We start from the raw sequence: 27,677 nt of genomic DNA on the forward strand, positions 1-27,677 counted from the left end.
ACAATTCTGTGTCCGTGAGTAAGAATTCTGTGTCCCTCAGTAACAATTCTGTGTCCCTCAGTAACAATTCTTTGTCCCTCAGTAACAATTCTGTGTCTGTCCCTGAGTAACAATTCTGTGTCCCTGAGTAACAATTCTGTGTCCCTGAGTAACAATTCTGTGTCCCTCAGTAACAATTCTGTGTCTGTCCATGAGTAACAATTCTGTGTCCCTGAGTAACAATTCTGTGTCCCAGAGTAACAATTCTGTGTCCCTCAGTAACAATTCTGTGTCCCTCAGTAACAATTCTGTGTCCCTGAGTAACAATTCTGTGTCCCTGAGTAACAATTCTGTGTCTGTCCCTGAGTAACAATTCTGTGTCCCTGAGTAAAAATTCTGTGTCCCTGAGTAACAATTCTGTGTCCCTGAGTAACAATTCTGTGTCTGTCCCTGAGTAACAATTCTGTGTCCCTGAGTAACAATTCTGTGCCTGTCCCTGAGTAACAATTCTGTGTCCCTGAGTAACAATTCTGTGTCCCTCAGTAACAATTCTATGTCCCTCAGTAACAATTCTGTGTCTGTCCCTGAGTAACAATTCTGTGTCCCTGAGTAACAATTCTGTGTCCCTCAGTAACAATTCTGTGTCCCTGAGTAACAATTCTGTGTCCCTGAGTAACAATTCTGTGTCCCTCAGTAACAATTCTGTGTCCCTGAGTAACAATTCTGTGTCCCTGAGTAACAATTCTGTGTCTGTCCCTGAGTAACAATTCTGTGTCCCTCAGTAACAAGTCTGTGTCCCTGAGTAACAATTCTGTGTCCGTGAGTAACAATTCTGTGTCCCTCAGTAACAATTCTGTGTCCCTCAGTAACAATTCTTTGTCCCTCAGTAACAATTCTGTGTCTGTCCCTGAGTAACAATTCTGTGTCCCTGAGTAACAATTCTGTGTCCCTCAGTAACAATTCTGTGTCCCTCAGTAACAATTCTGTGTCTGTCCATGAGTAACAATTCTGTGTCCCTGAGTAACAATTCTGTGTCCCAGAGTAACAATTCTGTGTCCCTCAGTAACAATTCTGTGTCCCTCAGTAACAATTCTGTGTCCCTGAGTAACAATTCTGTGTCTGTCCCTGAGTAACAATTCTGTGTCCCTGAGTAACAATTCTGTGTCCCTCAGCAACAATTCTGTGTCCCTGAGTAACAATTCTGTGTCTGTCCCTGAGTAACAATTCTGTGTCCCTGAGTAACAATTCTGTGTCTGTCCCTGAGTAACAATTCTGTGTCCCTCAGTAACAATTCTGTGTCCCTGAGTAACAATTCTGTGTCTGTCCCTGAGTAACAATTCTGTGTCCCTGAGTAACAATTCTGTGTCCCTCAGTAACAATTCTGTGTCCCTGAGTAACAATTCTGTGTCCCTGAGTAACAATTCTGTGTCTGTCCCTGAGTAACAATTCTGTGTCCCTGAGTAACAATTCTGTGTCCCTGAGTAACAATTCTGTGTCTGTCCCTGAGTAACAATTCTGTGTCCCTGAGTAACAATTCTGTGTCCCTCAGTAACAATTCTGTGTCCCTGAGTAACAATTCTGTGTCCCTGAGTAACAATTCTGTGTCTGTCCCTGAGTAACAATTCTGTGTCCCTCAGTAACAATTCTGTGTCCCTGAGTAACAATTCTGTGTCTGTCCCTGAGTAACAATTCTGTGTCCCTGAGTAACAATTCTGTGTCCCTCAGTAACAATTCTGTGTCCCTCAGTAACAATTCTGTGTCTGTCCATGAGTAACAATTCTGTGTCCCTGAGTAACAATTCTGTGTCCCTCAGTAACAATTCTGTGTCCCTCAGTAACAATTCTGTGTCCCTGAGTAACAATTCTGTGTCCCTGAGTAACAATTCTGTGTCTGTCCCTGAGTAACAATTCTGTGTCCCTGAGTAACAATTCTGTGTCCCTCAGTAACAATTCTGTGTCCCTGAGTAACAATTCTGTGTCTGTCCCTGAGTAACAATTCTGTGTCCCTGAGTAACAATTCTGTGTCTGTCCCTGAGTAACAATTCTGTGTCCCTGAGTAACAATTCTGTGTCCCTCAGCAACAATTCTGTGTCCCTGAGTAACAATTCTGTGTCTGTCCCTGAGTAACAATTCTGTGTCCCTGAGTAACAATTCTGTGTCCCTCAGTAACAATTCTGTGTCCCTGAGTAACAATTCTGTGTCTGTCCCTGAGTAACAATTCTGTGTCCCTGAGTAACAATTCTGTGTCTGTCCCTGAGTAACAATTCTGTGTCCCTGAGTAACAATTCTGTGTCCCTCAGTAACAATTCTGTGTCCCTGAGTAACAATTCTGTGTCCCTGAGTAACAATTCTGTTTCTGTCCCTGAGTAACAATTCTGTGTCCCTCAGTAACAATTCTGTGTCCCTGAGTAACAATTCTGTGTCTGTCCCTGAGTAACAATTCTGTGTCCCTGAGTAACAATTCTGTGTCCCTGAGTAACAATTCTGTGTCCCTCAGTAACAATTCTGTGTCCCTCAGTAACAATTCTGTGTCTGTCCCTGAGTAACAATTCTGTGTCCCCGAGTAACAATTCTGTGTCCCTCAGTAACAATTCTGTGTCCCTGAGTAACAATTCTGTGTCCCTCAGTAACTATTCTGTGTCCCTGAGTAACAATTCTGTGTCCCTGAGTAACAATTCTGTGTCTGTCCCTGAGTAACAATTCTGTGTCCCTGAGTAACAATTCTGTGTCCCTGAGTAACAATTCTGTGTCTGTCCCTGAGTAACAATTCTTTGTCCCTGAGTAACAATTCTGTGTCCCTCAGTAACAATTCTGTGTCCCTGAGTAACAATTCTGTGTCCCTGAGTAACAATTCTGTGTCCCTCAGTAACAATTCTGTGTCCCTGAGTAACAATTCTGTGTCCCTGAGTAACAATTCTGTGTCTGTCCCTGAGTAACAATTCTGTGTCTGTCCCTGAGTAACAATTCTGTGTCCCTCAGTAACAATTCTGTGTCCCTGAGTAACAATTCTGTGTCTGTCCCTGAGTAACAATTCTGTGTCCCTCAGTAACAATTCTGTGTCCCTGAGTAACAATTCTGTGTCCCTGAGTAACAATTCTGTGTCTGTCCCTGAGTAACAATTCTGTGTCCCTGAGTAACAATTCTGTGTCCCTGAGTAACAATTCTGTGTCCCTCAGTAACAAGTCTGTGTCCCTCAGTAACAATTCTGTGTCCCTGAGTAACAATTCTGTGTCCCTGAGTAACAATTCTGTGTCCCTGAGTAACAATTCTGTGTCCCTCAGTAACAATTCTGTGTCCCTGAGTAACAATTCTGTGTCTGTCCCTGAGTAACAATTCTGTGTCCCTGAGTAACAATTCTGTGTCCCTCAGTAACAATTCTGTGTCTGTCCCTGAGTAACAATTCTGTGTCCCTGAGTAACAATTCTGTGTCCCTGAGTAATAATTCTGTGTCTGTCCCTCAGTAACAATTCTGTGTCCCTCAGTAACAATTCTGTGTCCCTGAGTAACAATTCTGTGTCCCTGAGTAACAATTCTGTGTCTGTCCCTGAGTAACAATTCTGTGTCCCTGAGTAACAATTCTGTGTCCCTGAGTAACAATTCTGTGTCCCTCAGTAACAATTCTGTGTCCCTGAGTAACAATTCTGTGTCTGTCCCTGAGTAACAATTCTGTGTCTCTGAGTAACAATTCTGTGTCCCTCAGTAACAATTCTGTGTCCCTCAGTAACAATTCTGTGTCCTTTAGTAACAATTCTGTGTCTGTCCCTGAGTAACAATTCTGTGTCTCTGAGTAACAATTCTGTGTCCCTCAGTAACAATTCTGTGTCCCTCAGTAACAATTCTGTGTCTTTCCCTGAGTAACAATTCTGTGTCCCTGAGTAACAATTCTGTGTCTCTGAGTAACAATTCTGTGTCCCTCAGTAACAATTCTGTGTCCCTCAGTAACAATTCTGTGTCTGTCCCTGAGTAACAATTCTGTGTCCCTGAGTAACAATTCTGTGTCCCTGAGTAACGATTCTGTGTCCCTAAGTAACGATTCTGTGTCCCTAAGTAACGATTCTGTGGCCCTAAAGTCTCTCTGGCCCTAACTCTGTCCCTAATACAGACAGGTCTGTCTCTCTTGAATGACCGGAGGCTAATGGAGAATTGTAAGATGGCCGCAATTTATAGCTCCACCATTACACAGTGCTGGCTGGCTGGCTGCTGATTGGCTAATGCGATCACATTTCATGAATGAATGCATTATGGGTCAGCGCGCCATGTGTGCGCGCCTTCCCAGAGATCCCCGCTCCGTCGCCACACATGTCACCGCCATTTTTGGGAAAATTCGATTCGTGCATCCGAAGTTGGCTAATTTTCGGATTCGGCGCGAATCGAATATTTCCCAATATTCGAAACGAATTCCACTTCGCCATGTTCGATTCACTCATCTCTAGTGGCAATGTTTACTGATGCCAAAAAAATTTCCACTCCTGATGGCCACAGTCCGGCCCTCTTAAAGTCTGAAGGACAATAAACTGGTCCTTTGTTTAGAAAATTTGGAGACCCCTGACTTAAACCCCGCTTTCAACAGTGTCCTTTTTCTTCCATAGTCTTGCACTCTGTACACCCTTCCACTTTGTTGAGTTAGCCTGTATCTGTGCTTACCTTGCTAACATGGATCAATAAATGCAAATGTCTCTCCCATGCTGAAAAATCTATGTGAAAGCCCATCTAAATTTTCAATTTAGTTCAAATAAATACATTCCAGGTGCATCAAAACAAAAAAGGTGTGCACATTCGTACAATTTGTTTTCTTTTAGAAAGCAGCTGCTGCCTGAGTAGGAAAGCCTGTCCCCAGCCGTATGTTGCAAAGAAGGACCCTTACTTTTTGTGTAGAAGCAGTGGTCTTTCTGCAGAGGTTCAACACACCCCTTGATGCTTTGAGAGCTCTCGCTCTGGCACAGTAGGGGGTGTGTCAGGCCTCTGCAGAGAGACCACTGCTTCCACAAAAAGAACAGAAAAAAGGCCTTATTTGCAGCATATGCTAGCAGGGAACAGGCTTTTCTTCTCAGGCTGTGACTGCTTTCTTTAGAAAATGAACAATAAGACTTTACAAACCTGGAAAGTATTTTGTGGATTTAAAGTGAACCTTTTAGTTGGGTTTTAAGACTCTGTTCACACTTGTGCAACTTTTCATGCAACTTTGGACACATAAAGTTGCATGACAAGTGGCAGCCCTCTGTTTTCAATGGCTCCCGTTCGGATCTATGCAACTTAAAGTCGCAGCAACTTTGAAAGGGTTCCTGCACTACTTTCATGGGACTTTGAGTGCCAGAGTATGAAGTCGCATCAAAGTAGCACTGCAAAGTCACAATCCAAAGTCGCATTGGAAATTGTGCAACTTTGGAGTTGCACAAAAGTGAACAAAGCCTGAGACTAAAAAAAATTATACTTGTGAGGGCCAGTTTTTTCAAATGCCACAAGGAACCTGAAGCTCACTACTACCATATCAACTAATGCCTCCAGACTAGGGGCGAACTGACCATTTGGAAACTCGGGCGCTGCCCGAGCGCCCGGGGTCAGTAGGGGGCCCCATGAGATGCCCCTGGTACCTTTTTCATAGACTTTTTTGAGTTTGGGCAAGGACACAGGGGCCCCATAATCCCCTATTGCCCGGGGGCCCCATGAGTTGTCAGTCCGCTCCTGCTCCAGACCATACTCACACCCAATCAGGGCAAGGTTTCCAAGTAAAATATACCAGAGCAGTGGCTTAATTCTCCTGCAGGCCATGCACGGGTCGAATTTCAAACAAATTTTCTTTTGAAAATCATAACTAAGAATTTTCGATCTAATTTCACACCATTAGTGGGCCACAGCAACGGCAAATTTTCATGCGACCATCGAATTTGAGTGATCGGGCATGTTTTAAATTGTTTAAAGAATTTTTTGGAGAATCGTGCAAAAAATATAATCGAAAAAGAAATGAGCATGAGCTGTGATCTGGAAAGAAAAGAAGATTCTCAGCCACGAATATTCTTTTCTTTAGCAACTAGAGGTGAAATTGAAGACTTGGGTGATTGAATTTCGAATTCAATGGTGGCACCTTCCGATTACAAAATGTACAAAATGTCAGTTTTTCTAAAGAAAATTAGTTCAGAATTCGACCCACGTATGGCCTGCATTACTTTCCCAATCTTTCAGCAATCAGTGATGCTGCAGAAAGCTTCAAAAACACAGTAGAAATGGAAAATTCATTAAACCACATAACCATGAAAATCACATTTGTCTGTGCCTACATGTCATATGTGTCATTCTCCAAAGCAACAGCACAATAAAAATATGTCATTTCAGTTACTAACTTTTGACACTGTTCATGTAATCTTGAACTCTAAGGAGATAAAAAAGACACAAGTAAATGCAGCTCTATATTTTTTAATAAATCCTTAAATATGCACAGTATGCAGGAAATGTGAGTACCTAAATCTGACCTGGTATCTGCCTCTTTCATTCCCTGTACAGCCAAGCTCAGATTTGGGTAGGAAGAAGCAGCACAACGAACCTTACATTTGTGTGGCAGTACTCATATGCTAAGAAGGGACAAGCGTATAGGAGGAGAGAGAAGAGTGACAGATAAATTAGCTTAGCAATGTGCTGCTTCTCATTTCACTGTCCAGTCTCAGACTGGGGGCAGGGTCAATACCAAATTGTAATACTGAGCTCTAGTAGAAAAAAACAGGTCTCCTGCCCTGCTAGATGGGAATACTCACCATGGGGGAGGGACAAGACCTGCAAGTGTTACTTAACTTAAAATTCTGGTTTCCTGTCCTGCCAGCCAGGTTTGTGCTGTGTAAGAGCTGTGTAAATCTCAGGACTGGATGGACAGAAATAGATATCTATTGGTAGGTAATGCATCACTCATATATGTATTTTATTGTCTTTAGCTGTTTACCTGGAGTTCAGCTTTAAAGTACAACTGCACTTTCACTAAGAATAATTCATTGGTACTCATATGCCAATATGATGGGTTTCCAGCCTGCAGCCTCCTGCCTGTCTCCCTGGAGTAGATTTTCCAACTCATGGCAGATTCTTCAATGTATATACAGCATAGATGGAGACAAACACATAGCCCGGCCATGCTGCTGGAAGCAAGAGTTATCTTCAGAAAAGATAACCCATCACACCGGCTTTATTTCTTAGGTCTCAGGGACAAGTACACATGTATTATGCATAGTACAAATGCTGTGCTTTCACAGGTCATGCTTAGGCTCTGCTCTCAATGGAAAATTCCATATATTGGGATGGCTCCACATATAGACCCACCATCCTGCCCAATTGCCATAGGTAATCACTGGCTGTGGGAACACTCACGAATAGCTGTAGCAGCTAACAGCCTGGCATTGCATTGTACTGGCTCTGTGGCCACAGCTATCTGCACACAGCTGTCAATCTCACAGCACAGAGCCACAGGAATCAGAAGATTCTTGCATCTGGGATTCACAGCGTGGCTAAACGCCAGTGTGAATGGAGCCTAACTGATTATCTTAATTTTATCCCCTAACCAGCTTTAGATTATAAATAGTGATGACTGAACACCCTCATGTTCGGTTCGTGGTTGAAGACTTGAACCTACCGAAAGTTTGCCCGCGAAGTTCAGACCAGGACAATTCACTAAGTGGTATCTCACTGAGTATGTGGTAAGATACCGCACAGCTAAAAAAAATGAGCTATATTATTAAGTCATGCGGTGTTTTAGTACTGAAACATTCTTTTATGCATCAGCTGACAGCTGAATGTAAAAAGAATTGCTGTCAATTTAAAAATTAAAAAATAAAACATGTGGGGTGTCCCCCCCCATCCATACCAAGTTCTTCGGGTCAGGTATGGATTTTTGAGGGGAACCCCCACGCCAAAAAAAAAAAAAAATGGTGTAGGGGTCCCTCCAAAATTCAAACCAGGCCCTTATCTGAGTACGCAGGTCAGGAAAGGGCCTGGTCTTGATGGGGACAAGGGCCTCTTCCCCACAACCATGGCCGGTGGTTGTGGGGGTCTACGGATGGGGGCTTATCAGAGTCTGGAAACCCCCTTTAACAAGGGGGCCCCAGATCCCCCCCCCCATGTGAATGAGTATGGGGTACATGGTAAAAAAAAACATTTAGTGTAAAAATGACAGAAGACAGTTTTTGACAAGTCCTTTATTAAAAACAAAAATAAAAAACGTCCCACGGACTGACAACTCATGGGGCCCCCAGGCAATAGGGGATCATGGGGCCCCTGTGTCCTTGCCCAAACTCAAAAAAGCCTATGAAAGAGGTACCAGGGGCATCTCATGGGGCCCCCTACTGACCCCGGGCCCTCGGGCAGTGCCGAGTTTCCAAATGGTCAGTCTGCCCCTGCCCCGAAGTAGATCCTACGTCAATCACGATACCCACCACCACCACTGGCCCAAAAAAAGGAAAAAAGAGCTTTGCTCTTGACGCTGGCTCCAGCAATCTGGCAGCTGCACCGGGATGACAGTTAAATACTGTGATCAGGGGCTGACTGACCATGCACTGTGAGGGCCCAATGCATTGTGGGGCCTACCAAACGCCCTTATCATTTGCGTGTTCCCTGAACACACGAACGGTTCATGTTCGAATCAAACATGAAGCCAATTACTAAATTTAAAATACATTTATGCTTTTAGCCCCTAAATGTATACCTTTTCCTTTTCCCACACTGAACCCTATTTTTCAGCACAATCCATTAACCAGTCTGTGGTAAAATGTAAATTGTTATATTATTTTGCTGATTGTATTTCAATTATTTTTGGTCTCTTGATCTGAAAGTAGAACTATAGGAAAAACTTTTTTTTTTTATTTTGGATAGAGTAATGGAGGGTATAACCCCTGCCAGTTTATTTTTTGCCTTCTGTGTCCTATTGGGGAGATTTACTTTCACTTCCTGTCCCATAGCCAAAACAGGAAGTGAGAAAATCTCTGCAAAATAAGAGAATTCTTTCAGGACCCCCAGACTAGTGTCCCAATTGGAACATTTCTCCTCTTTTACTTTTCTGCGGGCAACCCAAAATTTGGGGTTTCTTTTACTTTTAGTGATAATGGTAAACAGGACAAATAGAATCTCCCTAACGGGGCAAAGACAGCAATAAAAATCTGACAGGTGTTCTAATCCATCTCTACTCCACTAAAAAAAGTGTTGTCTTTATTTATACTTGAAGTTTGTAAACTTATTTTGTGAAGATCCCCACACCTTAACTTCCTTGAATTTTGTACGTAGTCACTATGTCCTCTGGGTAGGCACTGCTGTGTCACACATTTCAAAGAGCCTGCCTTCTAAACTACAGAGGTGCTGAGAGGAGGAGTTTCAGGAGGCGGAGTCAGAACAGGAATCACTGCTTGCAGACTGCAAGGTACCATGGGATATGTAGTCCTTAGAAATTGAAATTAATTAGCAGAGGAGAAACTGCAAAGCATGCAGGGAATCCAGGAAGTCGTGGAAAGAGATGACCAGCAGACAGGCAGAACTCAAAACAGGAAAGGAGATTTTTCAAGTAAGTTTATATTGGATTGTCAAAAATAACTATTGTTTGTATTGTTATAACAATGCTGATGTTATAAAATGAAAAGGTTTGTTGTGACCATAGATCACCATTATAATTTATTCAAATTGTAAATTTGAGGTATCCTAAAGACTGGTAATATTATGTCGTTTAGTGTCATTTGCGAACACACAAACTACTGTATATAATTTCCAAAACTAAAACTTGGCTTGCTGCACATAGAACCCTACACTAATGTTTCTCAATGAGGTCTCTGTAAAAGTGGCATTTGCTCCTGCGCTGCAAGGGGGCATTCTTCCAACTGACCTCATTTGTAAGGTGCATTTTCCCCACTGGCCATTTATGAATTGGTTTTAGCAGGAGTTCTCTTATACTTTAAAATTATTTCAAGGGTTTCTTGGCAGTAACAAGGTTGAAACGAATGCACTAAACTAATTACCACAGCCCCATTTTAAAGTTGTACTGGAATCATGAAATTTGAACACACCCGGCTGCTATAGTGGCCAGGAGTGTGTGTGTACACTATGAAGCCGTCAGATCACTTCCACAACTACCAAAACAAAACTGTCAAAATGGTGCAAATAAAATATTTGAAAAAAACCCCAAAGATATTACAAAGTAACATAAAGACAACAATGCAACAGAGAACTAAAAAGGAGCTGAGGGTGAGAATACTTAATGTCCTAGTTTCAGTAGAGTCCAATGGATAAGCAAAGATGGTAAAGTGGCTCTCTCAAGTCCAGCTAGGTGTTCCTTGGTTTGATGCTAAATGAGAGCTGTCAAAATGTGGTCACATTCCACTTTTCTTCACATCAAGGAGAGTGTTGACAGAGACCATATGACCAATCATCTGGTCTAAGGAGTAGCTGCTGGGATGTCACCAGGTTTATGAGTCATAAATGACCAAGTCCCAGATACAGTTTTCTATAAGTATACATATCTCTGAATACCTACCGTTTACAGACTGCTAAAATGCATATTATTGTCCAGCGTGATATTAGCTTCCGAATGAATATAAATATGACAGGTTTCAGATGTCTACTTTACCTAGGAGGCTAAGGGGTTTCATTGGTTCCACATATTATCTCATATAGGGATGTTTGGACTGGAAACGTTACAAATTAACTGAGGAAAGTAAATATATACTGTAAAATGCTGTAAAATCCTGTAAAATGTAAAGTAAAAATGCCTGTGCTGTTATTATTTCATGAGCTATGAAATATACTGAAGTTTTAGGCTCCATGTATACGGGACACTTCTGAACGATGGAAACTGACTGCTGGAAAATGTCTGTTTAGCTGCGTTTATGCGTGTTTATGAGCGTTTGTGTTTAGAAGCGTTTTTTAAAGATAACCTCAGGAGACCTTCCAAAATGCCCAGAATGCACTGAAAAACGAACTATTTCAGACATTTTGAGAGAAATAGAGAGAGCAGAAGCAGAGAGAGCAGTATTTGTTGAGATTAGCTGTTTTTTTTGTGGTGTTTGGATGTGTTCCAGCTCATTTCTGTGCAGAAATTATTGCAGCAATGTCTAACATTTTCTTTCATGCAAAACCTCAAATTATGGTGTACTGGGTCCATTTGAGTCCCGGGAAAACAATTTGCATGCATTTTTCGTGATGAAAAAAGGCTCTGGACAGTATCTGGAAATGGAAGATTTAAAAAGAATTTCAATTTGGCGCTTGAAACGCTGATCAAATCTACTCCTGAACGCAAAAAACGACTGTAAACTCAACTGCCTGTAAACGGCTATGTGTACATGGACACATAGGAAAACATTAGGGAGAGTTCAGGGGTTGCTGAACAAAACGCAGAAAAGCTCCTAAACTTTATCAGCTACAGTGTACATGGAGCCTTATGCAGGCCATAGATGGGTTGAAAACCAGCGGTTTAAAAAAAAAACAAAAAAACCCCGAAAAATCGGTTGTTCAATAGGTTGACGTTACCACCAACGGTAAAAAAAAATCGTCCGATTTTGTCCCGTTAGGGACTGATGTGAATGTTCAATATATATACGTGTAAAGCGCTGCGTAAATTGACAGCGCTATATAAGTACCTGAAATAAATAAATAATAAAAAAATTTGGCCCTACCACTCTTTTATTCTCTAGAGTATCGACTTTCAGAAAGTATATAATGTTTTGGGGGTTTTAAGTAATCTTCAAGCCTAAAATTATTTTTTTAAACATTTGTGCAAAAAATGAAAAAAAGTCTGAGGAGCTAAAGTGGTTAAATATAGCTAACATTAAATATAGATACTAGGTATGAGTTAAATTTGGAATTTTCACTTTGATTACATTTTGACGAAAAATCAAGACAATTCATCAAACATTTGCAATGTATTAAATTAATTGGGTTGCAATAGGTTTATCAACAACAAATTAAGGCAAAAATAATAATTTTGCTTCAAAATTAGTCACTCAACCTCTATAGATACAGTATACTGCAAATCTGCAAGACTTAAAAACAGTCATAAATGTGAATTCAAGTATTCAGTAGCCTCTTTTAATACACCATTTTATGCTCTGCTTCTGTTAGTAGAGGTGATTCTAGGTCCTCTGCACTCACACATGCATCACTCATCATTATGTTCCAGCAAGAGTCCCTTATCGAAATATCTGCTGCGATCTCTAGTTGTATAGCTGTTCATCAGTAGATGATATTTTGGCATTATCTTTTGCTCATGTGCAAGGATAGATACTGCAAAAATAACAGTCTACATGACTGGATATTGATTTATGGTTCAATAGTTTTTTTTATTAAATTTACATTTTGTTACAAACGATATAGAGTACACAATACCAACAGGAGTTGAAGCATATAACAATACAAATAGTATATTCAACCTACTAGATGTTTCCTAATTCAACAGAAATACAACTTGTTACTGCTAACATTAATCAGCCATTCTATATCTTTTTAACAAGGAGAATCCCTTGAAATAACTTTCTGGTCTTAGGGATCTCTGCTAATTATTGTATCTACAGTTTATAGTACATTAACATGATGATCACTGGGAAAACAATGCTCCGTACATTCGGGATAAGTGATGAGTCCCCCCTTATAGCCTAAAAATCATTGGTTTCAGTGGTTACTTATCTGAAAGGCAGAAATTTCTCCCCTAGCAACCTCCATAGGACCCCTAGGCTTCTAAAGAACTGTGGTTGAGAAAAGCTGACATTAAAGTGATTGTAAACCCTTCATTTATAAAACAACCCATTCCGCTTAAATCAGAAATGACATGCAAAACATATATGTATAGAAAAAAACCCCCATTATAAATACCTTTTTTTATAAGTGATCCCATTCCTTCTGGTCATCATTGAAAGAGAGCAGGATAGCTAAAGAACTGACCACAGTGTGTTCTCCTACTCAGTGTGGTCAGTTAGTCAGACGGACTGGCAGTAACACCAGGGATTTTACATAAATGATGCAAAACAAAGATAACAGGATACTTTGTAATACAAGTACAAGGTACAGCAAGCACATATCAGGAATATGAAATGCTGGGTTTACATATTCTATAATGAAACTAGAGAAATAGAGGGAAAGCCCATTGGCTGATCGGGGAAGGAGGATTTACTTAATACGGACTTGACAGCACAGGGTTTTATATGCCTCCCGATGGCTGCAGTCATTGTTTATAAATGTCATAGGCAGACTCCTGCCTGTCAGGTTGAAGCAGTTGGGTGTCCGCATTACGGGCCAATTGCTTATACAGCCCCTGATACTGCCCCTCACGTACACACATGCCAGCAGATTCAGGGGAAAGAGGAGAGCGGATATTTGTGTGACCAGGAAGGTGATGTGTGATGTCACTTCCGGGTCACAGCTGTCACATTCTCGTTCGAGAAACAATTTATTGCACTGCGGTCTGCATTGTAATACATTGAATGGAGGCCAGAAGAGACATGCAGGGTCTTGTAGAGTTCGTCACCATTTCATAGGCACACATAAATTTAAGGTTTGGGTATCTATTTACTTGGCACAACCTCGTCTTTTAAATTTATATAACTTACTGAATTTGTTTGCCCTGAGAATGCTTAAACATTTGTAATTGCAACAATTTTCTGCGTTAAGTGGTGCATTATCTGACAGAAATATAGGGGTGTCAATATTTTTGGCCAAGACTGTACATGCTCTAAAATTAACTTTTGTGCATTTTGTACTGAAATTTTGTGTTTCATAAGCTGTTCTATTTACTTGGCACAACCTCATCTTTTAAATTAGGGTAACTTACTGCGTTTGTTTGCCCTAAAATATACTTTAGTGTGTTTTTTTATAAAAGTTTGCATTTCCTAGACCTTTGTGGTAATATTGTGTGACATAAAACAATTGGAACTACCACTATTTTATTCTCTGTTTTCAGAAAATATATGTTTTGGGGGTTTTGTGTAATCTTCAGGCCTAAAATAATTTTTTAAACATATGTGCAAAAAAGGCAAAAATGGCTCTGGCAGCAAAAGGGTTAAGGACTGCATGTTAAGTACCTTGGGGGGAGAGTGAATGCAGAAGAGGAAGGAGTCAGTAAAAGGGCCATGGTCAGACCAACCCTAAAGGCCCGTGTCAGTTCCAAAGAGAAGCTTGATGATGGTATAGTTTTGGTGGACTTTTTTCTTGTTCTAGGCTGTTACCTCTCTGATCACGAGAGAAAGAGATGCAGTTCATAGTGCTGTTAAGATTTGACAGTCTTTAACAGTCACTAAAAGAGGTCCCCTATTCCCATCATGCCCTGAGGAAGGAGAAGGCCTTTCCCCTGTAATGTGTATTTGATGCTCTTAACCAATAAATGTCTCAAAAAGACCTCTGAGAGATATGTACTTTTTTCTAGGTGTACCTTAATGCTTTACTGATCGTTTACTTAGAGGACATGGACCATGTGCTGGAACAGAATTTAGAAGAGATCAGTTGGCCTGACAAGAAGGAGAGTGTGTTCTCTCCTCTGGAAGGGATTTTGTGTCCAATAACCATGGTGAGATAAGAAAAAACATCAGTCCATTATTGGGGAGCCACTGTGTAGGCAAGGTGTAGTTCTCGAAACCCGAAGAGGAGAGATCTCACACAGAGATCAGTTAATACAGAAAAGTATATTAATGTGAGGATACTGAGAAAGTGGTACAGGATCTGCATACATGGCCGCACTGGCCTTACAGCACTTGCAAGGTACTGTGCAGAAGATATCCATGCACATTGTTGATACCTAACAGCATCTTACAGAGGAGGTGGTTGAAAGGCAGACCAGCAACAAGGCACCTGAATGAGCAAGGGCTACTGCCTGCGACAATCCCTACTCTGTCCTTCCTCCACTAGAACTTTTCCCTTCACTAGACAATCTGTCCCTAGCCAACAGGGTCTCTGTCCCTTACCTAACCACTTTGCGAAAAGCGCGCCAACTGAAAGGGGACAATGCTATTTATTAGCATTGGGTACATCAAAGGTAGCAGTGTTCAATCAGACAGCTGCTCTCCTGATGGCACCTATGGGGGCCTTAGAGGAACATGGGTTTCCCTTGCCATCTGCTCCCTCTGTACAGTGGTCGCCGGACAGTGCCACGTGCCTACAACTGGGTATATCCACCGAATTTGGTAAAATGTGCCCAGTTGTTCGCACTGAAGAGAGCATCCAGATACAAAGTGAAGGATTCTGGTGAGTATTAAATACCAGTATGTCATAACTTTGTAATTGATTTCTATGACCAGTATGCTATGGGAGCTTGATTTCAATGTAGCCCAGATTGCTAGATATTGATCTAAAATAGGGAGAGTCATCTTTTTGCAACACTTGTCTTATTTCTTTTGTCCATTCTGTTTCTCTTTACAGGTATCCTCTCCACTTTAGGAAATGGCTATGTATTGCTGATGGCATGTAGAAGAAAAAAGAAGCTCAGACCAGCTGAGATCATGACCATGAATTTAGCATTTAGTGACTTGGGAATATCAGGTAAAAGCGAGAGCCATTAAATCTCAACCCGAGTATTCGAATTTGAATTGGTTGTGCCGGTTTTAAAAATAGTAATGAACAGGTATTACTGTAGTACAATTGAAGTCCTCTAACATTCATGGATTCATGGATTCATGGATTTGAACTCCCAATGTCAATTACTAGTCTGCAACATTTGGACACAGTACATGATCTTTTCATGCAGTTTAAAGTGCATCCTCTTTGGAGAGGTTGTTCTTCAATGAAATCCCCAAACACCCTAAGTGCAGACAACCTGGGCTTATATATTACCTTTAAACTCAATTCAGGATTCTTACTGCTTGCATGGACTTGGTCATCTACTCCTTATTTGATCCTTTCACTCCTATGGGGAGAACCACACTCAGGGCAACCGCTGGAGACTGCCGCAAGTATGGCTACCCATACAATTAAATGGGGTCTCAGTGCACATGCACAGAATTGGGATGACTTGGCCAGGTGCATTCTGGATCACTGAATCAGGATCAAAGACTAGTATAAGCCAAAGCTGCCTTCACTCAGAGGGGTGGAGTCTTTATTAACCACTTGCCCTCCAGAATTTTTACCCCCCTTCATGACCAGGCCATTTTTTGCTATACAATGCTGCATTATTTTAACTGAAAATTGCGTGGTCATGCAAATCTGTACATTAATTAAATTTATGTATTTTTCCCCCACAAATAGATAATCTGATAACCTCTGGGTTTTTTATTTTTTGTGCTATAAACAAAAAAAGACAATTTTGAAAAAAAAAGCAATATTTTTTACTTTTTGCTATAAAAAATCAAACAAAAACATTTTTAAATTCTAATTTCTTTTAGGCCAATATGTATTTTGCCACATAATTGTGGTAAAAAAAATCCCAATAAGTCTATTGGTTTGATTGGTTTGTGCAAAAGTTATACCGTCTATCAAGTGTGGTATATACTGTATACTGGAATTTTTTCTATATACTGGTAATGGAAGCGATCCGCGACTTATAGTGTCACTGCGATATTGCGGCAGATAGTCTGACACTAGCTGACACTAACTGACACTCTGTGGGAACCAGTGACACTAATACAGTGATCAGTGCTAAACATACACACTGTCACTGTATTAATGACACTGTTTGGGAAGGGGTTAAACATCTAGAGCAATCAAAGGGTTAACTGTGTGCATAACCAGTGTTTTTGTGTATACAGTGTGGTGATTTTACAGTGTGGTGATTTTGCAGTGTGTTGGATTTTATTCCCTGCTTTGCAGGGAAAGAAAATTCAGCAGATCAACGCTGACAGGGCACAGCTCTGCCTTGTCTACATAGGCAGAGCTGTGACTTGTCACTCTCCTCACTGATGAACGGGTGCTGGCGTTCATTAACTGGCTGGCACCCATTGATAGGCTTCTGCTGTGACTAATCACAACAGAAGCGGCACGCTGGGGGCACGCGCTCGCCTCCTACACCAGAAAGTGCAATATCACACATATATGCTGCCCTGTGGCAGTATATCTGCAATAGGGTGTGTGGAAAAGGGGAACTTTACCAACGTCCCAGTAGTCACTAGTCTCTGTCAATTATCTGCCTGCTAGTAGCATTTCACTGAAACCTTTATTGAGACCTTGGCAATCTCTAAGACCCCAAGGTTAAAACTAAATCCAAGAATATTGCAAAAAATGCATAAACACTTCCAGTGCATAGAGGTCTACCTTAAAGTCTGCTTGTGTAGTGGATCATCAAAAGCAATTATATAGCATCCTTCTGGTATGCATTTTTGATACAGCCCTCTTCAGATTGGGGAATTTAGCAGACAACTGTAACAGAGCAAACAAGGTGTACACACCTAGTGCATTACCAAAGGTTTATTGTATAAAATAAAACATACAGCCAAATGGATACTAACTAAAATAAATGTATACAGACATTGAATGACACTAAATCTCAATCCAGAGCATGATTAGCGGAGGCCAAACACATCATAATCCTGTGCTGGCCACTGATGCATTTAAGGAGACATATGCCCTTCTCCAGAGTTTTGAAGAGGAGGTGCGTTGTCCGAAACGCATCATCTGCCAGTGCAGCATTACGATGTGTTTGGCCATGCTATTCCTGCACTGGATTGAGATTTAGTGTCATACAACACCTGTATATATTCATTTTTGTGAGTATCCATTTGCCTGCATGTTTTGTTTTATACAATAAACCTTCGGTAGTGCACTAGGCATATGAGCCCTCCTGTGTGCTCTTTTACATAAATCCAAGGACATTCTGACAGCCAAAGCTCCAAGACTTGTGTATGGCGTCAGAGCCTGCCATTCCCACCAGCCCTGCCACATATATTACTATTAGCATATCACTAGGATGGCCTGCCTTGTTGGTCAATATAAATTTGAAAGAGATAGGAAGGGGCAGGCATATTTTTTTTACTATGAAGAAGCACCATAGCTTTGCTGGAATGGCTGGGAATTTGGCGGTAGAGGCCTGGTTTTGTAGGATGCTGCGTCCAAACCTCCCCCTCTCTCACTGATTTATGTCCCAGCACAATTTTTTCTTATTGATCTCGTTCATGTAGTGAGAAACTGTTTTTATACTTTCCTGTGATTTCATCACTGGGTTTGTAAAATTCCTGCAGGGACAGCTGCTGGGAGGTCAGTTCCTATTGATGCATTCAAGTCCCCAGAACTACATCTCCCATGTGCCTCTTCCCAATGTGTGGGCAGACTCTTGAAGCATTGTTTCACTGGGAAAGAAATCAGTTTGAGCATTTATAGAAGAGTGGGGGTAGGCAGAGTTCATTAGTCCAGCAGGCAGGGGTGAAAACACTGTTTGAAATGTCAGTGCTGTGAAGGCACTGTGTTGTCAGTCCAAATGGGAAGTAAGAAGGTTACTAGATTTCTGGCAGATCAACGGGTATTTTTATATACTCGCAGTGGTTTTAAAGGGAAAGATGGAGAAATGTGCATGTATTGCAGAGATAGGCCTATGGAGCCGCTCCCCATAGACACACACATTGGGACTTATCCCCACCACCCACTTCCTCCTCACTGAATTTGATTGACAGCAGCAGGAGCCAATGACTCCAGCTGCTGCTCAAGTGCTGTGTGAAGAGGAAGAGAGGGGATAAGAGATGCAGCCGTGCACAGCGCTGGATCCCTATTCTCCCCTCTCTTCCCCTTCACATAGTTACATAGTTACAGAGTTAGTCTGGCTGAAAAAAGACAAACGTCCTGCCAGTTCAACCAAAAAAGTTATAATCCTATACTCAGAGTTGATCCAGAGGAAGGCAAAAAAACCCAGCAAAGCATGAACCAATTTGTACCTGCTGGGAAAAAATTCCTACCTGATCCCCAGAGAGGCAATCGGATATTCCCTGGATCAACTTTACCTATAATTGTTAGTATCCAGTTATATTCTGTGTATCTAGGAATTAATCCAGGCCTTTTTTAAAGCAATCCACTGAGCTGGCCAGAACCAACTCTTGAGGGAGTCTATTCCACATTTTCACAGCTCTTACTGTGAAGAAACTTTTCTGTGTTTGGAAATTAAGTTCACTATATGAACCACTGATGTATTTATACATGTTGATCATATCCCCCCTTAATCTCCTCTTCTCAAGAGAGAATACATTCAGTTCCTCTAATCTTTCCCCATAGCTGATCTCCTCCATGTCTCTTATCTGTTTGGTTGCCCTTCTCTGTACTTTCTCCAGTTCCCCAATGTTCTTTTTGTGAATTGGTGTCCAAAACTGAACTGCATATTCCAGATGAGATCTTACTAATGATTTGTACCGGGTAATATATCTTTCTCTCTCTGGAGTCTATACCTAATACATAGGGAAGGGGAAGGAAACAGAAATAAAAAAAAAAGTTTTTTACCTTAATGCAAGGAATGCACTAAGGTAAAACATTTTTAGCTTTAGTATCTCTTTAAGGACTGGGCAGAGAGATCTGATAAAGTCATTGGTATGCATACTGCACACATCCATAACCTCATGTTTACGTTTTGTTGACCTAAAATTCTTTTACCCAGGAGCCAGGAAATTGAGAGGACTCCCATCAATATTTCTTTATTTTCACAGCTTATAGATATATCACAGCAGAATATTCCTGCAGTGTTCCCATGAGTGTGTTCCCTAGTGCTTACCTTCAGACCAAGCTTAGTATTGTTTTCAGAATTATCCAAAAACAATTACAATGATTTGTAGAGCAGCAAAAGAAATATTGAATTGTCTCAAGTGACTTTGGTGTGGTAAAACCTTCCATCATAGAGTGATATACATGCAGTCAGTAATAGAGAAAGGGTTTAAGACATATTTTAAATGCTAGCCCCATGTATTCTGCTACATATTTTTGGTAAAATAATCCCAATAAGTTTATATTGACTGGATAAACTTAACATCATAAACATTTAGGATGAACAAAGGGTTAACTGTGTGCCTAACCAGTGTTTTGTGTACACAGTGTGGTGATTTTACAATGTGTTGGATTTTATTCCCTGCTTTGCAGGGAAAGAAAATTTAGCAGAAAATAGGCAGAGCTGTGTCCTGTCACTCTCCTCACTGATAAAAGGGTGCTGGCGTTCATTGATTGGCTGGCACCCATTGATCGGCTTCTGCTGTGACTAATCATTGACACTTCCTCCAGATCTCCGACTGAAAGGCTGTACTGTGATATAGATGTAGAACTGGAGGAAGAGTGTGCAGGGGCCTGGAATTGTACCCGCCATGTACTGATCTGATCTCACTTGCATTGCTTTGCAGGCTCATTTTCCAAAAATAACAAATGCTATTTTTTTCTGCCAATATACTGTATGTGCATTTATTTTTATTCACCAGATATATACACCCCCCTGAAGAAAAAAGATGGATGTACATTGATACCTGTTGCCCATATAGGGTTTAAAGAAAAAAAAAATGCACACTGGATTAAATCATTTATATTTATACATATCGTCTTTTAAATGTATTAATGCCTCTAGAAGTATATCCATCCATCGTCGCATGATTCAGCAAGGTAATCTACGTCAATAAACTGGTTCGCTGAGCTTCACGCACGGCAGATCCCTACTTAAAAATGACAAATTCCCATCTGCGATCATTTAAATTACATAGAATTCCGTTTGATGCCAATGGGCAATTTGATGTTGGAGCGCCACCACATATGAATCAATTATTTATCTGCAGCAAATGTAAAGACCATCCATTAAACCACAACACTGCCATCTAATGAGCATTATATAAACTGCAATGCTGGTTTACCAGCAGCATTCTCAGTGTGTAAATCCAGACAATAAATTGCGTGCATGTAATGCCTAGAAAAGTCACATCAGAGTTGGAATGGATTGAAGAATTATACTGATAAAATATTGTTCTGAAACCAATATTTGCAAAAACAGAGCTGTAATTAATAGGGGAGTTTAAAGTGAATCTGTGAGGGTAGAGGGATTTACTAAAGCTGGAGTACACAGAATCTGTGTATAGTAGGCAATCAGCTTCTAACTTCAGCTTGTTCAATTAAGTTTTGATAATAAAACTTGGCAGATGATTGGTTTCTATGCAAAGCTGCAGCAGATTGTGCACGCCTCAGTTTTAGTAAATCCCCCCCCATTGCTATAAAGTAATTTTTTAAGATGACCTTCACAGTTATACTTGCTGAGTTCTACCCTTTGGTACTCCTTTCTGGTGCCTAAATAAAATTATACAGATAGCTGTTGCATGCCTTTGGGATATGCGGTTAGTACTGCCTTGCCATGGCAGATGTATCATTTGCCACTGGGGATGCCAAGTGCATGAAGTTATTTTCTTTATTAAAGCAGAACTTCACCCAAAAAAGAGATGTTCTGCTCTTCCTCCTCTTTAACTTTTGGCACTAATTAATTTTTTATTTTATTTTTTTATTTTGGGGGGGGGGGGGGGGGGAGTGGGTTTTTGACAGGTACTTCCTTCCACTCCCCGCTTCTGCTTGGGTCAACTAGGCAATTCAAGTGGAAGTTTTCCTCCCTCCCTCCCTGCCTACATCCTTCTGGGACATGTCACAGGTCTCAGAAGGCTGCAAGGCCATTCGCTAAGGGCTTGTGCATGCGCATTGGGCAGCCAGCTGTGAAGCTCCAAAGAGTCACAGCCGGCTGCCCACAGTTAACATGCCAGTATCAGGGGCTGAATACTGGTGAAGAAACCAGCCTGGGTGAGGATGGATCATTGGATAGGTGAGTGCCTGTTTGTAAAGGTCAACAGCTACTGTATTTGTAGCTTATGACTTAATATTTTTTTTGTGGGTGAATGATCTAGGACTGTCATCCTTATTTTCCTTCACTAACTAGCAAAAGCACTGCCCTTGAAAAGACACGTAGTCAGGGCTGTGGATAAGGACGTACCACCAGTCCTCCTGTACAGGGACCAGGCTAGCAAGAGGGGCCCAGGCAGCTGGGTTAATCGGATGTGGGCAGGGAGGGTGATCAGTATGGTGGTGGTGGGGGGTCAATTACTGGAACTGATCCCCTGTATGGCTCTCTCTGCAGCAGCTGAAAGCTGGCTTCTTCTCCTCTCCCTCCCGCTGGTATTCAGCTGCTGCAGAGAGCCATACAGGGGATCGGTTCTAGTAGTTGACCCCCCCCACTGCACCCTTCCTGTGTACAATACGTTTTCCCTCTACTGCCCTGGCCCCCCATGTGCCCCCACCACTCCAGTGCTGTTCGTTTCCCTCCTCTCCTTTCCATTGGCAGCTGCAAGCACACAATAGGATCCTTCAGAATGGAAAGTGGGGGAAGGTTCTGGTAATTATGTCACATTTCCCAGCCCCTTACTTTCCTGAATAAAAACAATGAGCGATCGGTACCAATCACTCACTGTGTTCATTCATAACTGAAGCATAGTAAACTGTACTTTTGTTTGGGGAGGGGGGCCCTGTCATGTTGGCTGTATGTGGCCCTGTGGTTTCTAACAGCAGCCATGCACGTAGTAGATGAGTTGAGATTTTTCAGCCCTCTCTGGGTGCTTGTTTCCTGTCAATCAAAGACCAGGCAGTAATTTTAGGATCAGAATGACAGTCTCAGAAAAAAAGACTTTTAAGAGAATTGCTTTGCATATGTTTAGGGAGGTGGTAATTATAGTGGAAGAACATAAACTAGAGATGATGAATGTATTACAGCACATGAAAAGATTTTGTCATAACAATATACAGCTGTATGTCATGCTATGTGATCACTGATTACTTGCCATATTGTTACAGTGACGGGAAAACCATTCAGCATCATATCCAGTTTCAGCCATCGCTGGGTGTTTGGCTGGAGCATCTGTCAGTGGTACGGATGGATTGGCTTCTTCTTTGGCTGTGGTAGTCTCATCACTATGACCGTGGTCAGCTTTGACAGATACATGAAAATCTGCCATCTGAGATATGGTAAGTTCAAGATTGGGAGAAGACTGGAAATGCAATATATTAGAGCCCATCTCTTTAATAGAAAAGTACATTTTTTTTACCAGCTATTATTATTTTCAGCAATTTTAAAGTTTATAAACTGATAATAAATTTCCCCAAGGTGTTCCTAGACCCTGGCCCCCAGGGAATGTGCCCTGGGTCCTCTACTGAGTGCTCTAGGTCTTCTTTGAGATATGGAAACTTCTATGTGTTATACAGTTCTGGAACATTGTATCTTCTTTTTAATTCTTCTATTATTTATTTCAATAGACCCATTCATTTTTGTTCAGTTAAAAAAAGATTATATTGGTCTTAGATTTGAGTGAGAGTGGTCATCATGGTGTCCTACCAGACCCTCAACATTTTAATTTGTGTGCCCAGAGGTGCCCCTGGTCTATTAGGACTCCAGAAACAGCCCTGGTATTCCCTTTCAATTATTTGCATCCATTTTCATTTTTCAAATAAAGGATGCACCCCCATCACTCAATTTGCAAAGCTTGCTCTGTTTTCCACTAAGAAAGCCCAACATTGCCTGTGTGTTTAGGTTAACAGCCCAGTGATATAATAATCTTGTACAGGTTAAAGGTCAGAGGAAATATGGTGTCCCTCTTGTAGACAGGGTTGGCAAAGCTCCTCCACTTGGGACACAAATATTTATCAACAATCTCCCTTAAGAAATCTATTAAGATTAATTAATTCTACTTTTTCAGACTGCTGGAACAAATGAAAGGCAAACACCTGAAAGACAGCATGTGTAATGTACTTTGTATATCCAGGGATGTGGGCTTGTTGCTGGGCTGTCTGGGGTAGGCTCCTGGCTGGCCTGGGTGCCTGGCTGTTGATTGGCTAGCTGTTAAGCAGATTACTGTTTGATTATATCACTGTTAGATGTTAGCTGTTCATTAGATGTACTGATGATATTACTGTTTACAGTTTTGATTGTTTAGGATAATGTGATCAAGCTCTTACCTGATTCTGTGTGGTATAAATCCTGTGTAGTATCAATTCTATGAGTTAACAGTAAAGAGAGTGCAATGTCCAATTATAATTTCTTGGTCCTGTGTCCCAGAAATGAGGAAGCAGTTCTCTGATGGAAGCACCCAGGAGGGGTGCCTGGCAGTCCGCCACAAGCTTCTTACACTGTATTAATATGACACACTAGGGGAGATTTACTAAAGCTGGTTCACACAGAAACTGATGCACCTGTGCATGGTAGCCAATCAGCTTCTAGCCTCAGTTTGTTCAATTAAATTTTGACAATAAAGCCTAGAAGCTGATTGTTTTCTATGCAGAAGTGCACCTGATTTTGCACTCTCTAGCTTTCATAAATAAACCCCATAGTCAGACAAGTCCCTTTGTAATGGGGATATCTGGCTGAGGTTAGATACTTTCATTGTAGGTGCTAGAGGAAGCACAAAGATGGTCATGACCAAAAGTAATGGGGAATGTCAGGAAAGTATCTCAGAAGTCAGAACCGTCTGGGTACAACAGACAATTAGGTGGGAGTTGTGTCACCCACAGGTAGATAAATACATTCTGCAAGAGGCAGGATCCAAGAGTATCTTGTCTACCCCTGAGTCTCTTGTGGTGGAGTCATAGTTGTGTTGGCCCTTGCTGAGAGTGATAGACACGCAGAAAAGCAAGAGTGACAAATAGGGACTCAAAATAGGTATATAAATAGCTATTGGGCAAAGAATGCTTAAATGGAAAACAGAGGTCAATTTAATGATCAAACATAAAGAGATAAAAGACCATAAGAAATATAAAATTGCACTTACATGGACAGGCAGAAACAGCCATGTAATATCTTCCTATGGCATCTGCAGAGCTGGGCAGGTTAGTGGCATTTGATAAAGGAAAAAGAGAGGAAGGCGCCTCTAAGTGCAGTACAGTATAGCCAATTTATTTAGTAAACAATGGATAAATTGCACGTACAAGATAAATAGTTATAAGAGACTCATCGTGTGGTAATTAGATCCAGGTGGGACATCCAGCCGTCCAGCAGCAAAATCTGTCTATAGGATCAGGAAGTAGAGTCCAGGATGTGTCTGTGCATAAAAATGAAGCTAGGAGAGCAGAGTCGGATGTAGGAGGTGAAGGGGGTGGTAATGCATTTCGGAGAAATATAATTCCTGTACAATGCAGGAAAATATGTAGGTCCTTCGGACCCAGGAACTACGTGCCTCCCTCCCATTCCCTTCACATTATAAAAATGTCAGGGTTCTACTGGGGCTCAGGTCTGAAGAAGGAGCATGATTGAGCATGAGATTGGGCAAAGACACAGGGGCCCCATGATCCCCTATTGCCCGGGGGCCCCATGAGTTGTCAGTCCGCCCCTGCTACCACTGTAAAAGAAGACAGTCCTGGGTAGTAAGATAATCCAGTTTCCCACCAGAGTGCTCCTTCCCCGGGGGGTGTAGGTCTACTCCTATCCTGCTGATGGGTCGGTGGAAACTACCAGGCCTTCTAGCTGGGCCGCTCCTTCCAAGCTACATAGGTGGTCCTCACTCTTAGAACCGGGGAAGTCTTGAGCTTTCCTCCCTCCAAGGTCCTCTGCCTGTAGGTGAGCCTATCTCCATCTGGTCCCCCTCCCTGACTCCTGCAGGCTCAGTCACTCTTAAGGGCTGTCCTGGCCCCTGTCAAGGTCCTACCTTTCCTCAGAGCTGTGCTGCTCCATGTGCTGGCATCCATCTTAGGTTTCTGCAAAGCAAGGTGGGAGCCTTTATGCTTTCAGGCCTCTGCGGCTCCTCCTCCAGGAGGGTGTGGCTGATCACATTTAAGCCTGCTGTCTGCAGCTGCTCTTTGCATTCGTGTCCTGTATGTTTCATTGCCGCAAGCTCTTGTTCAGCTCTCGTTGCTCTACTGGAAACCGACCTGGCTTTGTCAAGACATTTCTCTGCCTTATCCCGTTACCTGACCTCCCGTTGCTGAACCCGGCCCGTGACCTGAGTATTCTTGCCTACTGTCTTGTACTGTCTGCTCCGCTGTTATCGACCCGGACTGTCTGACCACGCTATACGTCTTCCCATCTGGCTCCCACCAGCTATATGCCATTTGCGGTAGCCGTTACCACAGCTGGGGTTTCTCGGGGGTCGTGACCTGGTCTCAGGCTACGTCAAGTCCATCCCCACCATCAGGGGCCCTGGTGAAAGGCAGCCTGGGGCTTAGACTCCACTCCCTGAGGGATTCCGGTTTGTGGGTGGTGGCTGTCGCCAGTCGGTGCGTAACCTTACCATAAGGCCTGCCTGTCCATTTTCCTGCTCCTGCCCTGACAGCCCCTTGCCAAGCCTCCTGTTTGGAATTTGCCAGGATACCTTTAGAGTGCAGACTAGCCACTTCTTACTTCTTTTCACTGTTTCTAGAACTTTCTCCAAAGTTCTAGTGCAGGGAGAAGTCTCAGAAAGCCAGTCTGCAGAGCCTTTCAGCTCTGACCCAAATTTGACCCTGCTAGCTATCACACCCAGGCTGCTACTGAGCCCTCCTCACTATTTGTGATCTAGTTCCACCTAGCTATCTAGGAGGGTGCTACACTGGCAATGTTCTAATCCATCTGTAAACACCTATGTGTGCATGGGCATCCAGGCTAACCTAGAGGTGTGTTTACAGGATGAAAAAAGAGACGCCAAACGCTTGTAAGTGCTGAGTGTTTTTAATCCCAGTGTGCATGTAACCTTAATGTATCTAGTACACCATTCCCAAGCTCTGTTTTTACCCCCTCCTCAATATCAGAATGTTTTCTCATTTAAAAAAAAATTGTAGCAAACAATTAAAACACCTTGAGGTGTCTGCTTTCCAAAAAGGGTCTTTTGGATTTTTTTGTACTGTCCTGGCATATTTAGTTTAACAGAAAGAAAGGGAAAAAATTTTTTCTGTCTTTTTTCCCTTTTTTGTATATTAAAAAAAAAAACCCAAAAAACAGCGGTGTTTAAATGCCACCAAAAGAAAGCTCTGTCTCCAAAAAGTTATATTAACTAATTTAGGTGTAATGTTACCTGATGGTGTAATTGTCAGTCAAACTATTCCAGTAGTGAAAACTGGAAAATGGCCTAGTAATGATGGGGTATTACAAGCTGTTACTGAAATGGTTAAATTAAAATGTTTGTGTTTCTCTTTTGTTTCCACTAAATATGCACCTTAATTTTTTTTTTAGGTACTTGGGTGAAAAGACGACATGCCTTCATTAGCCTGATCCTTATCTGGTTCTATGCATCCTTTTGGGCCACTCTGCCAGTGGTGGGAGTGGGGAACTATGCTCCGGAACCATTTGGAACCTCCTGTACATTAGACTGGTGGCTGGCACAGGCTTCTCTGAGAGGGAAGGTCTTTGTAATCAGCATCATGTTCTTTTGCCTTATTCTGCCCACCATTGTCATTGTGTTCTCCTATGCAAAGATTATCGTCAAAGTCAAGTCTTCTGCTCAGGAAGTGGCAGTCTTTGATACCAGAAATCAGAAGAGTCACACGTTGGAGATCAAGCTGACCAAGGTGACCTACTGGCCTGTGCCATCTCATTAAAAAGGCGAATATCATTTTCCCTAACATTGATTCCTATAGAAGAAAGCCATGAGAAAATTCAATCAGTAGAGTAAATGGCCTAACACCATAGGCCAAGAACATTCAACCAGAAGAGGAAATAATATGAGGGAGACCTCTGTTATGTGTATGGAGATTCCTTTGCTCAACAGTGAACTGCTATACAGATTTGGTATCATTTTGCAGAAACAGAACTCCATTGTTTGTCTCAAGTGATCTGTAAGTCTAGGTTTACATAAGTGTGTTGCAGGAATGCGCAAAAATCATGCAAATTTCTTAAAT

The 27,677-nt window shown here is 41.8% G+C and overlaps 1 protein-coding gene across 1 annotated transcript in view; it reads left to right on the forward strand.

Annotated features, from left to right (window-relative positions):
- The window catches only part of LOC149434044 (opsin-5-like), a 69,998-nt gene extending 42,621 nt beyond the window's left edge, over window positions 1–27,377 (forward strand). Inside the window, exons 2-4 of the mRNA XM_089664176.1 lie at window positions 15,333–15,452; window positions 22,674–22,844; window positions 27,013–27,377. Of these exons, the coding sequence (XP_089520302.1) occupies window positions 15,333–15,452; window positions 22,674–22,844; window positions 27,013–27,377 (656 nt within the window). The remainder of the gene's footprint in view (window positions 1–15,332; window positions 15,453–22,673; window positions 22,845–27,012) is intronic.
- Window positions 27,378–27,677: the final 300 nt, after the last annotated feature.

Source organism: Staurois parvus, unplaced genomic scaffold, assembly GCF_062004578.1.
Source record: "Staurois parvus isolate SC_StPar_1 unplaced genomic scaffold, SC_StPar_1.0 ptg001846l, whole genome shotgun sequence".
Classification (NCBI taxonomy): domain Eukaryota; kingdom Metazoa; phylum Chordata; class Amphibia; order Anura; family Ranidae; genus Staurois; species Staurois parvus.